This window comes from Vanellus vanellus, assembly GCF_965231255.1.
Source record: "Vanellus vanellus genome assembly, chromosome: 14".
In the NCBI taxonomy this organism is placed as follows: Eukaryota; Metazoa; Chordata; class Aves; order Charadriiformes; family Charadriidae; genus Vanellus; species Vanellus vanellus.
This window is the reverse complement of record NC_138919.1, coordinates 17,233,146-17,249,445: the sequence shown is the minus strand read 5'-3', so window position 1 is coordinate 17,249,445 and position 16,300 is coordinate 17,233,146. Positions and strand designations below refer to the sequence as shown.

Below are 16,300 nucleotides of genomic sequence, written 5' to 3'. Positions count from 1 at the left end.
AACCTGAAACCAGAAAGATTTCAAACACTGCCAGATCTGATGTAGCTGTGACACCAGATCAGATGGATTGCCGTTGCAGTCCAGGATCCTGTCAAGCACCACATTCACGCCACAACAGCGGAAACAGTTCACCTGAAGCACAGTGAATAATCAAGCACAGATTCCTCTCTCTGAGCTCTCTTCTTGGTCTCCCTTCTTCACTCAAGTCTTCACTCCAAAGAATTTCCAGAGGATGGAGTTGAACGCTGCCAGGTAGAGCAGCAGCAAAACCATATGTAGACACAACCCAGAAAACAGGCAGCACACATGGGAATTTTCTTCCTGACCTCTGTAGTGAGAGGTCGCCTTTGCACCTCAAAGCAGAAAGCTTTGCTTGCCCCTACTTAAGTTACATGTAAATATTTAATGTAAACTAGGTATTATTTTGTGTCCACAAAGATATCTTAACATTTTAGAAACCTCCTGAGCTCCTGCTCTCAGCAGCACCTCAAAGCCATAGGGTCTATAAAGTAAAAAGATTTCCACTCTCTCCATTTTAAATTGATTGGCTGCAACTGCTTTGGCTGGGGCTGTGTCTTTAGGCACACAAAAAGAAAAAGTCCATGATTTAATTTCTCTACACTGTTTGTTCATTTTCACAAGCGTCTCCAAATCATCTCCTCTTCAAATTTGACCAGTCTTTCTGTTTACCAAAAGACTTTCTTTGTCTGAAACCACTGTCATTGCCTTTCTAAAGTCCTCATTCCCTTACTCTCGCCCAGGATCTACCCAGAGACAAGGGCAAAGAGCGCGATGTACGCACGGCCAAGCGATGACATCCTCGTTTGCCACCGCTTCATTCCAAGTCGGCTAAGCTGAGTTTGAGGCTCCCCGGCAATGTTTGTTTGTTTTAATAGAGATCTTTAATGGATTGTTAAAGGGAGTCAGTGCAGTTCTTGGGCATCTCATGGGTGGCCTGGCCTAGAGACACCAGCCACGCGCTACGCAGAACCTGTGTTATGGCCCAACACATCTCACGGACCAGCAACGGCAACAGAATATCAAACTGTCAAGTGCCCCAATAACTATAATGCATTATATCCCACTGAAAAATCATCAGAAACCAAACTCCTGGTGAGGAGTCTGTAACACCGCTTTCCACAGCATTTAATTAAAAGAATAAAAAAGAGCAAACAAGCAAGAGCGAGCTGTGAAGTCTGAGATGCGCCTTGCTGCCTACGCACTCACACACAGAGGGTCTGAAAATCACTGGAACATCCTTCAAGTTGATGAGCTCATCTGTTGCATCGATGGGAATCGCCAATAAATACTGATAGGGTTTCATTGAAATTCAGTGCTCATTTATAGATGCAGTCATTTATATTCACAGCATGGCACTGTGATTAACCCTTTCATTGAAGCCGTATTTCCAATTAATACGGATTGGCTGGACACATACAGCATGTAGATAATAAGCTCTACTACAGTAACAGCATACCTTGGTCAGGAAAACCAAGCACATCTTTCATCTTCATTTAGCTTTGAAGGGGTTACATTACAGTAGCTCCAGTTGCACCCCTGCTATTGAAGCCTCGCTGAAAATGAAATGCCACCGGCAGTGCTACTGAAATATGCTCTAAAGTTTACAGGCAAACTACAGAAGCTTGTAAAGTGCCAGGGGACTTCTCCGGTTTAATTATACAGACCCTGTTCCATAAATTGCTTGAATGGAATAAATACAAATAGCATTCCCTGCTTTGTGACCTCTTTGGGTTAATGAAATGCGCACAAACACCCACTGTCTGCTGTGGCTCAGGAATTCCACAGCATAAACACAGAACCTCGCTGGAAGCCGGAGTCAGGATTCAAGCCTCGGTACGTACAGGAGAACCAACTGCCTGGACCCAGCAAGGAAATAATTTGTTGTTTATATTCTGCTGCTATTCTAAGCTGCAGATGGTGGGAATTGTCTGCGATTTACCAAACAGGAAGAAAGACACCGAGATTTTGTTGTTCGGGCTCTAATTAGCAAATCTGCTTCTCACCCAAAGAGGTGTTTGAGGCAAGAGAGGCTGAGGAACTCCATGCATCAATAAGCAATCCACCCTTAGCTTTGGGAAACGTGAGACATTAGAACTGCTGTGGCTCTACCTGGCGACACTTACCTCCATCCTCTGGACGTATTTGGGAATAAAGACTTGAGCGAAGAAGAGAAAGCAAGGAGAGCGTTTATGGAGAGGAATCCATACTTGATTATTCATTCTCTCGCATGTAAATCATTTCTATTGCTACGACACGAAGGAGTATTTGATCCTACTGGAGAAAAACTACAGAGACGCCAGCCAGCTCTTGTTCACATGGTCAGTGTGAAATTTTCTCGCGTTTTCTTAACTTTCTCCAAGCACACCATCTCTCCTATGACGCAGAAAGAACCGGTAGCTGTACCGTCTGGGCATGGCATCCAACAGACATCTCCAGGAGTCCGCTGAAGTTTCATTCACTAAACATTTAACCCTACAGGTATGAGCACAGGCCTCTAGAGGTCTTATGGCTAACAGCGTTGCACCACCTCAACGGAGAACTGTTCTCAGGACTCAAGGACAGTACCTTAAAACCAACAGAGTTCTCCTCCTCCTCCTCCCTGGACACTGAGCTTTCTTTTCTGGCTGCCACTTGTCTCAGTTAGTCCAGAAACCTCGTAAGGCCAAGTAATACAACTGGGGGGGGGGGCGCTGTTTTCCTAGTTTTACTAAGGATCCCAGGTGGGGTTGTCTTATACTTACCCTCACTTGCTTTATTTAGTTGTTTTGTTGTGGTTTGTTTTTTTGTTTTTTTTTTTTTTTTTTTTTTTTTTTTATCCTGAGGCTTTGAAGTTGCAGAACAGGGGAATATTTGCCCTGTAGGTAAAGGAACAATACTGCAGCAATCCACACGTGGCGCACAGCAGTAGGTCTGCAGAAACAGTACTTCTCCGGGTCCTGCTTGTAGAGTCCCTCCTGTACTGAACGCCTCCAAACCCCTCATCCTTCTCAGAAATGAGACTTACCCCAGGGAGACCAGTGGGAGGAAGGTACGATCTTAAGTGCCAGTTGCATTTGCCACCGAGAAGGAGAAAGTTCTCCCATCGACCTGTAAACTTGGGCTGTTGACACTCGAACCAACATAAAGCTGGAACTTAACAGCTTGGTGACCCTAGTGTCACACCTCAGCTCTCTAACGTATCACCCCAACTGGGCCAGCTGGAAGGCGACGCAGAAGAAAAACGGCACCTATCAAGCCAGAACCCAACCCCAGACCACCCAGGCAGACCAATAAAGGTATCAGACTGGCAGAAGACAGACTGTTATTGCTACTCATCTCTGCTGTTCACATAAATGGCACTTCACAAACACGAGGATGAGTTGCTGCTCGAAAGGGATTCTAATTTACATAAAGACAAGATGATGACGCGCAGACGAGCTAGAGGGTAGCAAAGACAGTAAGGACATATATCTCATAGTGAAGTAAGGATGAAGCCTTGATGGTTACATAAGGTTTTATTGCCGCACCATATATAACTGATAATATAAAAAGGTGAAGCGCAAGGCCAGATGCCTCAGGTATTATGCATATATAGTCTCTTCTCTTTACTCCTGAATTTGATATATAAGTGGGAGACCAAATGCCAAACCTTCTAAGGTCGTTTTTCAAAAGAAGAAAGGATTTTACTTCCCTCATAAGGAACACTGTCATGTGGCAGGGGGGCAGTGATTTTCCAGTCGAATCACTGAGAAAGAGCAAATACATTCTGGCATGCTGAAAAGCACGAACCCAAAGAAGTTGGCGCAGTGAGGGGTGCACAGTCCTACCTTAAAAAGCAGGCAGTCCCCTTGGTGCTCAGCGTAAATGGAGGTGAGTCGATACTGGTTCTCAGTCGTGATGTCGATCTGGTACCCTGTTAGTGTGTAGCACACCTTGCGAAACTCCTGGATCTTGGTCTGGAAAACTTCTTTCAGACGTTGGTTTTTCAGTTCTGCACTTTCCACTTGCTTCTTCAGCTCTGCGTAGGGGAAGAAAACGGGTATTTTGTTATATGTCATCAGCACAGAGCCCTTGCATCGTATTTACAGTGCCAGCCAAATTAAGTGAATTGAAAAGGTTAACGAAATTTTTTAAAAGTGAATTAAGCAGGCAGAATAAAGACACAGGCAAGCTAGATCCCTCTCCTCCTGGTCCCAGCAGACCAAGAGATAATAAACTCGGGAATAAGGAAAACAGGCGTGTCCTGGTGGGATGGATTTTTCTTTTGCTCAGTCAGCCTTTTAACAACGTGCTACAAAATTCAAAGCTAGAGCATCCTCCCCCCTAACCCCCCCATCCCACCCCATCTTATTTCCTACATGGAAACCCAAGAGAAGGGGTGTTACGCTACAGGAAACAAGAAAGCGGAAAACCAGTAAGAAATACACCTCTGTACGGCTGCATCAGGAGGAAGCTGCCTATAAGGGAAATCTCCTCCAGCGTACTCTTGATTTGACTGTAAGTGCTTTGATCTCAAATTGACACACTGCTTAGGAATCCCTTAAGATTTGGGCAGGGGCTTTTATTGGGAGAAAAAGCCTGAAGAGTACCACTGCCTCTTCGCATTTGCTACCTTAACCGGACTAGTCCCGCGCAGAGAGGTCCTGTGGGACCGCCTGCCGCTCACCCCGTGTTTTATTGCTACAAAGGGAGCTGCCAGCACTGTGAATCCTTCAAGAGGATACACAACAATTACCATGAATCTTTCACCCAAGGTGCCTTCTGAGTAATTAAACCTCAATTTATCCCCCCATTAATTACAGAGATTGGCTTTACTTTAATATACACTAGAGATGTCTCCCAAGTCAGCCTCTTTTATCAACACTGCAGTCCAGGGTCGGAAAAAAACCCTGACTCTTTCTAACAGCAAACAAATAGACTTCCTCACTCGGATACCTCTTTGTCATTCTGAGCTTTACGGCTTTGTCTGTGCTGTGATCAGAGACATAATTGCAGCACACGTAGGCCATGTGTCTTTGTTTTAGCTAGTTCAGCGTCCAGCACTAGGATACCATAAACTTTGGTGCAAGGTCACTGCTGGAGCACCAAGGAAGGTTTTTGTCCGGCGGGCTTACACAGCCCACGCTAAAGTATTATTGTTTCTCAAGCAAGCGGGAAAAGTTTTTGTTAAAGCATTTGCCGGAAAGCGTTTCCACTATTCCCAAACGTAGCGCAGGAAGCACGTAGGACGGTAACTGCAAAGCCAAGGGCTTGCCTGGGATCCACCTCGGAGCTGCTGCAAGCGCACCAGGAGAACGCGAGTCTCCTCTTATCTTCCGTACCGCTTTAGTTAGGCGCTCCGGGTGGGACAAAAGGATAATTCAACATGTTAAGTTAAAGTGCCTTAAATGCCACTGAGGATGCCCCTGCTCAGAAGTACTTTGGCCTTAATCCAATTCAGCTTAATCCCCAGGCAAGGACAGGAACTCTTTAATGGTTAAAGAGAACTACATGTCCCTTTACTTCTGAGCGAGAGCATCCAGGCAGGGAGAGTTAACGCTGGCCAACTCCCCACCTTCGGCTAATTCACCTCCACCTTCCTGAGCGGCTTGTGGAGGCGATGTACAAGCAAAGTATTTCCTTTACTCCGGGTCCTCCCCCAGCTCTACCTTGCTTCACCAAGGGCAGGGAGCCAGTCTTGGGGAACATCACATACCAGTTTGTTCATTAAAGCACTGCTATCCAGGGAGCCCCCCAATTTCTGGGGGAGTTAAGGTAAATAGAGCATCCAAACCCTGCTTGCGAGCCCGAAGGGTTGTGGGTTACACACACGAGCTTGAAAAGGCCGTGTCTTTGCTGACCACTCACCCTCCCATTCCTACCAAACTCATCACTGCGTGACTGGCTCAACCCTTCCTTGGATTGTTACCACCTCTTCCCCATCATCTCAGCTGGGTCTGGGCCTTTGATTAATTAAGTAATCAGCCTCTGAAATCAGGAGGTTAATTGGCAGCTCTGACCTCAATATTCTCACAGTCTTCATTCAGCTATGCAACTGTTAAGGACAAAATCCTATATACGAAAGTAAAAATTCAGTGACCACATTGCAGTGGTAAATAACGTTTCGCCACTGTCAGAGACAGCACTGCCTTTAATATATCGCACATGTCCAACAGCGATATTTCCCTCCCCCCCTAATAAATGCAGCCTAGCCTTGGAAAAGTAAATCTGCCTTTTCCTCCTGCATCTTGGAGGCTGCCTTTCCTGACTTTTATAACCTTGGAGGTGGATGGCACCTTAATTCATGAACTCCTCAAACAGCTTTCGTTATTCATGAAGAGTTAGCGCCTTTTTCCACTGTTTTGTCTCTCAGAGTTGGTACCGCTAATGGCCATCAGGAGCATCCTGGCACCCGTTGGGCTGCAGCCTCATCACCCACCCACCAGCTTTGGCCGAGACAGACTACAACCTTGTGCATCTAGAACAGCAACGAAGTGACGGCAACGCTTCCCTCCACTACCCTCGGGGGAAAAAGGAAAACCTCTGACTACAATCAGTCTTTTGCGCAAGAAATCCTGAGCTTTTCAGTTTAACTGAAGGACGAGCAAGCCTCCGCTCCCGACAGCGTGCCCTCCCCACCGTTCCTCCCGGCCGTCTTTCTGGTGCCTGCGGCAGTTTGGGCATCTTACCGCACCAGCCGGCCTGGCTAAAGGAATTCACCTGCATGAAAAAAACGTTATCTCCCCGTCAGAGATGCCTCGCGTCAGCCACCGGCACACGGCGCTGGACTCGGTAACTGCTCATGTAGATGCAGCCAAAGGTGCCGGCACCGGCCAGGGATGGGATAACGCCTCGCCATCCCCTCCGCGGCCCCATTAGCAATTCCCCAACAGCGTTTCTTTAGCGGCACAGCTTGGGGACAGGGCAGGACAAAACCACAAGCAGGTACAGGGGCACGATGGGGATGGTTAAGTTTGCAAATGCCCCCAGCGAAAGGTCCGTTGAACCCTGACCGTAAAACAGAGATTGCGCTTCCTTTACGCCCAATTAAACCGCAGTCCTCACCAGTTCAGCTGTACCCGCTGCTGATGCCTACCCTCCCACAGCATTTATCCACCCTGTGGAAACAATTCAGCTCGGGGCCGTTCCCAGGTTAACTCAGGACAGTGTTCAGGACTGTGCCCCACTCCCCCACTTTCCACCGAGGGCTCTGCCGACGCAACCAAGAAGCCACATTGCGAGGAGGATTCACGGGAGAGTAACCTGGTAGGAAGATAACCTGAGGCTTGAGAAACGTAGGATGGGGTCCCGCTTCTGAAACAGAGCCGTTTGGGACACCCTAGGGTATCTTTCACGGCTTCCCACCAGGCTTCCGCAGGAAAGAGATTCCCTACAGGTTCCGTGTCACACCAGCCAGCCCCAGGCCAACATCTCAGGCACTTTGGGATGTCTAAAATGCCACACGATGCCCGTGTTTAGGCACAGGATACTCCGCACCACTGCTCTGCCCGCGTCTGGCCCCGGCGCCGCAGGTTCCTGCGCCCAGAGAACAGCACAAGCAGCACGTGCGCCGACTTGGCGACAGGAATTAATCTTGCTAATATTTCCCCCACCGAGTGAAGATGTTAAGCTAAGAGGCGGCTCATTGTTTGCTCTGCATCTGGATTCAAAGACGTGACGGCACTAATTCTTAAGCCTCACCTAATACCGTTAATTCCCGCCAAATTTCCCGCACAGTCAGGAAAAATTGATTTAAAAGTCATCATTTGCACAGAGTGCAATTCAGCGTATTTCAGAGCGGTGTTTAAGGCACAGCCGCAGAGGCCGCTGAGCAGAGGGAGATCCTTTCAGGACGGGTCGAGGGGCTTTAGCAGAGCGGGTTTCCGATGACAGCATTACCGCTTCCGCCCGCTTTATCTACCACCTACAGAACACTGAATGTCTTGATCCTTTGAGATCTTCCACAACATCGGGAGAATTAGGTTTAATTATATCGTTAAAAGGCAGTGTTTGAAACCCAGAATCCCTGTATTGAGAGCGCTCGCGTGAGGTCCTACGTTCGACTCTGTTGGGTCTCCGCAAAGCAGGCGGGAGAAGGCGCAGGTGTGCTCTGCGGAAGCCACGGACGGGGAAAGTCACACCACAAACATCCTGCATCCCAGAGAAGGGATGCCGAAGCATCCCTCACCGAAGCGTTAATGAAACAAATAAGAACTGAGAAAATAAGTGTGAGATTGGGCAGGCTGTGCCTCGGTCAGGGATAATGACTGGCTGTTTACTTTGACTGGAAAAAAAAAAAAATAAAGGAGGAGAAGAGAGAGAAAATGACAATATTTGGCAACCGTATTGCCCCACCTCCTTTGTATTCAGGCCAAGAGTACGCACAAAAAGTTGCCTGTCCTGAAGAGTTTGACAGGGAAAAAAAATCCTTACTGAAAAGAAATCATTACCTGTTACAAAATTAATATTACCAAATGATTAACTTCCCGCTAATGATGCCACTTCTTGAAACACCTTGTATTTTCACACACTTATATCGACTTTAATGAATAATTCAAACTATTTTGGATAAATAAATAAAATATGAGCTGGGCTTTTTTGGTCTCATACTGAAAATGTCATTGCTTTTTATTCCACTGCTTTTACACTCCTTACATCTGAAAACGTTCACAGCTGCCTGGAAATACCACAGCTTCGGCTCCCGCTCCAAGTTCAGCCAGGTCAATCAATAGCAATAGCAGCCTCTACACCAAAGAAAACCAAATCCGCGCTTAACCTTTTCCCCAGGGAAAGAGGAGGAAACAACGTAGCTCTCAGCACGCCAAAAGCGGCATGAAATTAAACGTATCGCCAGTCTTTTCCAGGAAAACACAAATTTGTTCTGCCCACCCTCAAAGATGCCACAAGCCACGTAGCTGCATTAATTCCCTCCTGATCCCAGCTCATGCCTCTCTCTCTCAGAAAGGCCTGAAGTCCTTTCTAACTCTCCGCTAAAGGTTATTTTCCCTCAGTAACGTGTTTGGGGGTCGCTCACTCCAGCACGCACGGGATAAAGCTTTTACACACGAATTCCCGTCCCCGCCGACCCCACCAGCATCCCTCAGACCGATGCCACCCAACGCTGCTATGGAGGGTACGGTATTTTCACCCACCCTGCTCTATTTAAACAACGGACTGCTTGGATTTTTGTTTCCAGCCTCCAGAGGGGATGCCGGTACCACCCTGTTCACACACGGTCCATGAAATGAAGAGGAAGCGCTCTTTTCCCAGTCCCAAGAAGCAAGACCACCATGACCTTCCTTCTCTCCCACCCACACAACTCCGCATTTCCCTAACGCCGTGCCCCGTCACCCACCAGTCACCCCAAAATGCCATTTAATGACACTCCTATTGCAGGTCTGTCCTTGCACCCAACTCTCTGCAACCCTAACGCTGCCCTTCCGCACCCAAAATCCTTCCAGTCATTCCCCAGTTCAAACCCTGACCTGAAGTTTTCTCTTCCAGCTTCAGTTAACGAGGAAGAGTGTCTGAAAAAGAGTTCTGTGAAGGACACAATATAAAAATAAATTGTATCACATTAAATAAAGGCTACCAGAAAAGGAGCTGAGCATTTTCTGATGTAGGCCAAGTTTATGAGCGTTGCTTTTGAGAAATAAAATTCGCTTTGCTAGATTTTATAGGCGTGTTTTACACCTTGGGGGCGCGGGACCACACGACCCGGCCGGTGCGGCAGCCCCGTGCCACGCTTACCCGACCTTACGGTCTGGCAGACTCAAATTGTTCTTCGCAAAACTTGCAATTTGTGACATTACAACCATGAATTACAACTTTTCTTGAAGGTAAAAACAGTTTTATATTCAACAGACTGCACTGGCTGTTCAATTTTAAACTTAAAGTAGTATTTATTTGATCAGTCAACACTGGTTTATTTTTAAACGGTGTATGTACCATATGGTTGGGTGCACCTCCCAGCCCGCTCCTCCAGCCACCAGCTTGCCCTTCCAGCAGCTCAGGGATGGGTTTGCAAAGGCAGAATGCTCAAAGTGAAGGTCTCCACCACCACAGCCAGCTACGGCTCTTGCGCTGCCCAGGAGCCCCCCCCCCCCCCCCCCCCCCCCCCCCCCGAGAAAATTCCCCATATGTTTCTCTTCACTGAAGGTGCTTGTCTAAAGCCCCCGTTTCAGACAACTCATGTATTTTTCCAAGGGTAATGTTTCTCGGAGAAAAGTCCATAATCAACCTTTATCCTCAGATCACAGAATCATAGAATGGTTTGGGTTGGAAGGGACCTTGAAAATCATCCAGTCCCACCCCCTGCCCTGGACAGGGACACCTCCCCCCAGCCCAGGTTGCTCCAAGCCCCGTCCAACCGAGCCTCGAACACCTCCAGGGATGGGGCAGCCACAGCTTCTCGGGGCAACCTGCGCCAGGGGCTCACCGCCCTCACAGGAAAGAAATTCTTCCCAATATCTAATCCAAATTTCCCCTCTTCCAGTTTAAAACAGTTCCTTCTCATCCCATGTCTCCCCTTCCTTGATCCAGAGCCCCTTTAGGGACTGGAAGGAGCCTTCTTTTCTCCAGGCTGAACAGCCCCAACTCTCTCGGCCCGTCCTCCCAGCAGAGGGGCTCCAGCCCTCGGGGCATCTTTGTGGCTCTCGTCTGGACCCGCTCCAATAGGTCTATGTCTTTCCTACGTTGGGGGCTCCAGAGCTGGAGGCAGTACTCCAGGTGGGGTCTCAGGAGAGTGGAGCAGAGGGGCAGAATCCCCCCCCTCACCCTGCTGGCCACACTTCTTCTGATGCAGCCCAGGGTACGGTTGGCCTACTGGGCTGCACACTGCTGGCTCATGTTAAGCTTCTCGTCAACCAGCACCCCCAGATCCTTCTCCTCAGGGCTGCTCTCAATTCATTCCCCGCCAAGCCTGGTTTTGTGCTTGGGATTGCCCTGACCCAGATGTAGGACCTTGCACTTGGCCTTGTTGAACTGCATGAGGTTGGCATGGGCCCACCTCTGCAGCCTGGCCAGGTCCCTCTGGATGGATAGCCTGCACAAGGTGGCAGAGGACACCAGAAGGCTAGGGTGAAGGATGCAGGACACCGAGGACTAGAGAGAGGAAGCTATGGAAGAGGATGAACTTTCTCTTGTAGTACCTGCACACATAATATGGATTAGGATTATGTAAAGGGTTCTCTTCTTCTCCTGATATCGCTGAGATTACAACACAAGGTTGAAAAACTCAGAAGCCCACTTGCAGTTGGCCGAGGTACAGGATTCAGCCCTGGCAGATGAACCACCACTGAGCAAAAGGCTCCCGCAGGGGATCCCAGCGTGGGCACTGCGTGGAGCTTTCTCTGCCCTTCTCTCCCTCCTCGGCAAAGCTGTTTGGGAGCGGAGGAAGGCAGGAAACAAGTGGGCTTTTGGAAGCCCAGCTCAGCTCCTCAGCGACCCCCGTGGTGTGTCCATGCTGCTCTCAGTGAAGGCAGTCAGTGTTGTGTAGAGAGACCCTGGGTAGCTTTAAAATCACTGCCTGAACTGATGGGAAGAGCCCGCTTGCAGCAATACAGAACTCAGCAGGGATGGCAACATTCACCCCAGACGCGGGATGAATTAACCTCAGGAGAGCTATCTATTGCCCAAGGTGGACTTCACCAATTAGTGTGAGATGGCACAAACCTGTTGGAAGTTAGGATTGTCACCCTGGTCATAAATTGTGAACCAACCAGGAAGACATCTCCCTCTATCCCCCAAATGATGATTAAAGTCTTCTAGCCACATTTCCCTTCCATATGGCAATTACAGACCAACACGATGTCAGCCGGCGCTGGAGCTAGCCGTTATGCAAAAAACAGCCTCAACTTAAAGATACAAATATACTGTGTCACTTAAGTTTACGGGAAAGTAGTTATCTTCTGCTTCTAGAACAAGGCAGCAAATATTAGGCATAAGTCTTCCAGTCTACCTGTTTTCCAGGTAATCTGTTTTGGAGTTATAAAAAAAAAAACAAACAAAAAAAAAACCCACAACCCCATCACTGGAACTTTTTATGGGCTGTAGTTCAGGGAAGTCTGGTAGCACAGGGGCGTAACTTGTATCGCTGCTCAGAGGAAGGAGAATCCCTTCTCCACTAGGCTGCTTCCAAGAAAAAGAGTGGTTTTGAGACCACTCGAGCATCTAATGTAAGAATGAATCCTAGAGACCATATAAATAACATATATAACATGCATTGTTAATTACGTGGGGTGGTCTGCAGAGGCATCTAATAGACAAATTTATCCCCCGTCCGATCACCTCCCCTGCACTCTGCCCATTATCTTGTTTCCACCAGCACATCACTACTACCAAAATACCGGACGCTATTTAAACCTCTGTTTTAGCAGCAGATGTTGGGTGCTGTTTCAAACACAGAAAAACTGCTCCGGAAATATTTGCATGTTCCTTCTCAAAGTGAAGATTATTTGCAGGGGTTACTGTCATTCTCAATGGAGGGTGGACAACACTCAGTCGTGCATTAGAGAGTGCTTTAAAGTTTATTATCTCACGATGTCCACCGAGGCTACGAACAGGAGCTTTTCACCACTGGGAAGGGATGATTTCAAGGTTTCCCAGGAGCACAGATATTTTGCTCTTACTCCAGGAACCTTCTGTGCTCAAATTCTGATGCTGAGACTCACGGAAACACTATTTGGACTGAGTGACGGTGTCCAAGATGACGTTACTTAAGAGTATCTTGTCTCCCTCCCTCCCTCCCTCCCCTGCACTGCGAAGCCCGCGCTCGCAGCACAAAGATACCCCAGCTTTGCTGCCAGGTGGGTCTAAGTACAGAATTAATAAACACCGAAAGAGATTCCTACCATTTCTAAAGCAGCTTAGCAAATAACTATGTGGTGCAAGACAGAGTCCGAGATGGCACAGGGCCCCATACAGGTGTCCTTTAGTTCTTATTTGGGATGCACAGACCGACCTCCAATCCCTGTGGACTCCCCGACTGTTTGGAAAGTGGCTGTAAACAAGAACACACCGCTGCGCCGGACTAATTCCCTTCCTACCCGTGAACTGCCTCTCTTCTGACAGAGATTACAACACCATTACCGGCTCCAGAACTCACTTTTTTGTTTTGTTTTTTTTTTTTTTTTTTTTTTTTTTGTTTTTTTTTTTTTTGTTTCTTTTTTTCTTTTTTGAGACAAAGCCCAGAGCCCCCGTCCCTAGGTAAGGCGGCTTTGCTGAAAGGTCAGCTTGCCATTTCGTTTGTTTGCGTGGCCCGGGCTAATGGAACCGCCGCCGCTGCGCGCAGCAGGCTGGAGGGGCGCAGAGGACGACAAGGAAAAAAAAAAAAAAAAAAAACCTGCACGCCGTTTTAGCCAGCCAGCGGGGATGAAAATACAATTGCACCGCAAGAGAGAAAGGCAAGTCTCCGCAGCACACCACCTTATTTGTGTTTTTAATGGGAGAAGATTGCAGAGTTTGTTTTAGGGCTTTTGTTCCAAAGGAAACTAAGCTCTAAAAAGCCTCTGCTCACTCCTTCTATTCAATCCTTTTTTCTTCCCGTTTATAGTGTTTTCTTCCCTTAATAGTGTTTTGAAGTGTTGGCACTGCAAACATATTGCTCTTGGCCTGAAAGCACTCTGGATGCCAACTAGTCGAACCTTCCCCAGACCCTTCTTTTTGCTCTTCACGCTCCTGCAGCGGTCCCCACAGGCACTCACTCTGCCCAGAAATCACAGCAGACGTGCCTCCGTGCGCTCCTCCGAGTGCCCCGGACCTCCTCTCGCAGGACAGCAGGTTCTGCCCTAGTTTTATTGGCATATTTTTCAACGTTCTACTTCATTTTCTGGTGGCCACTTTATGAAAACGATCCTTTAAAGACGATGGTGCTGGAGCTGAACGAAACGCTGGTTCAGCACGGAGCAGCAGAACAGCAACAGGGGAAAAGGGGCTTTCAAATAACAAAACTGCAGGAATGTGACAGAGCTGTAAAGACAAGCAATCTTTTCTCCCTGGAGCACGAAAGATGTTTGGAAACAGAGCCATCTCCTGGATAACCAGGCTTTCAATCACATTATTTCAGCCTCTGGAGCTCATATCTCCATCACAGGAGTCTGTAAGTGTTATTATGGGTAGGGAGGGTTATTTCCCTTAACCTTGTGCTAATGCTCTTGAGCAAGAGGCGAAGGCATGAAGTCTCCAAGCAATGCCCACAAACTGTCGCAAGAGTGGGAGGACCACCAAAATCACCTCTGGGCAGGCGGATGGGAACGGGAAAATCTGCCTCAGCTCAAGCACCGAGTCTCCCTTCCCAATTCTGAATTATTCATCACGTGCTAACTTCCAAACCAGTTCAGTTTTCAATTTTTAAATATTTAATAATTGGTTATTAAATATTCATGCAATTTTATGAGAAATTTTGGAAGATGGGCACTAAGGCTGTAATTGTTAAGTTCATCATTGGGACTGACTGGCTACTCAGAATTTCCAGCTTCCTAGAGAGAGGAGGAAAAGGAAAAAAAGGCAAAACAAGTATTTTGGACCATCTGACTCTAAATCACAGGACAACACGGATCCCTGTCCCATTCACTTTCAAAAAAAAAAAAAAAAACAAAAACATCTCTTTATGAAAGAGCTGAGAAACCCACACTGAGAACGTGCTAGAAGGCCCTCAGCTGCAGTTAAGAGAGTCTTTAAAGAGTTTCATTTCGGTGTTAGAGAAAGACGTCCCTCTCGGTTTAGTGTTTCTGAGTGGTAACGGGACAGCCGAGCAGCCTTTGTCTACAAGAGCACATCTCAGCTGTGATTCAGGGCAGACACGGGGGAAAGTTGAGCTCAAGACGCACCCGAAAGGAGACAGATTCTTCCCTTTTTCTGATATCTGCTCCGAGGGGACCACGGGACGCGTAGTTTCCCCTGAGCTGCTCTGACAACTTGGAGTCATTAAATATCCATGCCTGTTTCTCTCCACGTAGCTCCTGCAAACCGCGTTCACTTCTTTTCTACCCCCTCCTTTTTAGATGATGACATCTCTTTAACCCCGATCCATGCTGAGAGCGAGCCCATGGTCCTGTCCCTCCGGCTTAAGAGCGCGCACTCCCTACCGCGCTGGAAATTGTACGGTTTACACAAAAGATGACACATAAGCCCTGGAATTATATGCAAATGAAGGGATCTGTTCCTCACTTCTTACCATTACAACTCTGACTTTCCAACAACTGCATGGGGTAATTTCTGCACCAGCTTTCAAACAAAGGGCATCTCCGTGTTATTAACATCTCACTGTGGCACGCAGTTTGTCACCTTTCACAAAAATGATCTGAAAAGACACCAGCAATTATTCCTACGGAGATTATCGGGTGGCTACGTCCCGGCACAGCAGCTGGAAGCTAAAGTGACATAATATTCATCGGGAAAACTCCTTTTTCAAGTCAAGAGAACATGGAACAGATGAAAAAAATGAACTAAATTGGAAACAAACACAAAACTAGAGGAAGAGCCAAGCTTGTTCCCTTCAATTTTGTTTATCTCTATACCAACATTAGCAGCACATCTTCAGGAGAAAACTAAAAGCTCCCGATTACGACACAAGATGACAGGACGTTAACTTCAGAGGCTTATCCTGGGAAGGACCTCAGTATGTTATAAAGAAAAGACCCCGTGGAAGAATGATCCAAACACCTCTCGCAGCTGCAAAAATCCAGCTGATTTCTAGGTCTTGTATATTTGGTTCTTCCAACACTTTTGAAGCACCGAGGACTAAACATCTGCAAGACACACAAGCGTTCTCTTCCCGCGATTGCGGTATAATTCCCGGTTCTATCCTATGACGGGACCCAAGAACCAGCATTTGCTTGGCTAACCTTCGTGCGCGAGGTGGGGCAAAGAGCAGAAGCACTGTCTAATTTCAAGTAAGCAGCTACTCCCGGCTCTTGGGCAGAGATGAGTAAGGAGGGCCCACGCCTGTGCAAGAAGGACCAAGGGATCCAGTCACCCACGTCTTCAGCAGTGGGGTAAATGGTGTTGAAGACTGTCGTTCTACCGGCTGTCCTTTGAGGACAGGTCATTTCTAGTTACACGGCAAAATTGTATTAAAAAAAACCCCAAAACTACCAACCTAACAGTCTGCCCTTGGAGATAAAAGTAGAAATTTCTTATGAAGTGAAATACTAGAGCTGAACTAGTTTGTTACATTCACCTCTGTGAAAAATGCTTTTCGTTGTTTGCTGGAAGCCTCTTCTAAACACCAACACCCCCGTTGAGAGATCTCCTCTTTGGAGCCAGAGAAGCACAAGAAAATCTGGGCAAGTTTCCTGTTTGCGATAACGGGAAAGACAAA

At 47.5% G+C, this 16,300-nt stretch overlaps 1 protein-coding gene across 1 annotated transcript in view; it reads right to left on the bottom strand.

Moving 5' to 3' along the window:
• The window catches only part of MAD1L1 (mitotic arrest deficient 1 like 1), a gene marked incomplete at its 5' end in the record, with an annotated part of 391,507 nt that overhangs the window by 94,045 nt on the left and 281,162 nt on the right, over nt 1-16,300 (bottom strand). Inside the window, one exon of the mRNA XM_082490494.1 lies at nt 3,828-4,018. Coding sequence (XP_082346620.1) covers nt 3,828-4,018 — 191 coding nt within the window. The remainder of the gene's footprint in view (nt 1-3,827; nt 4,019-16,300) is intronic.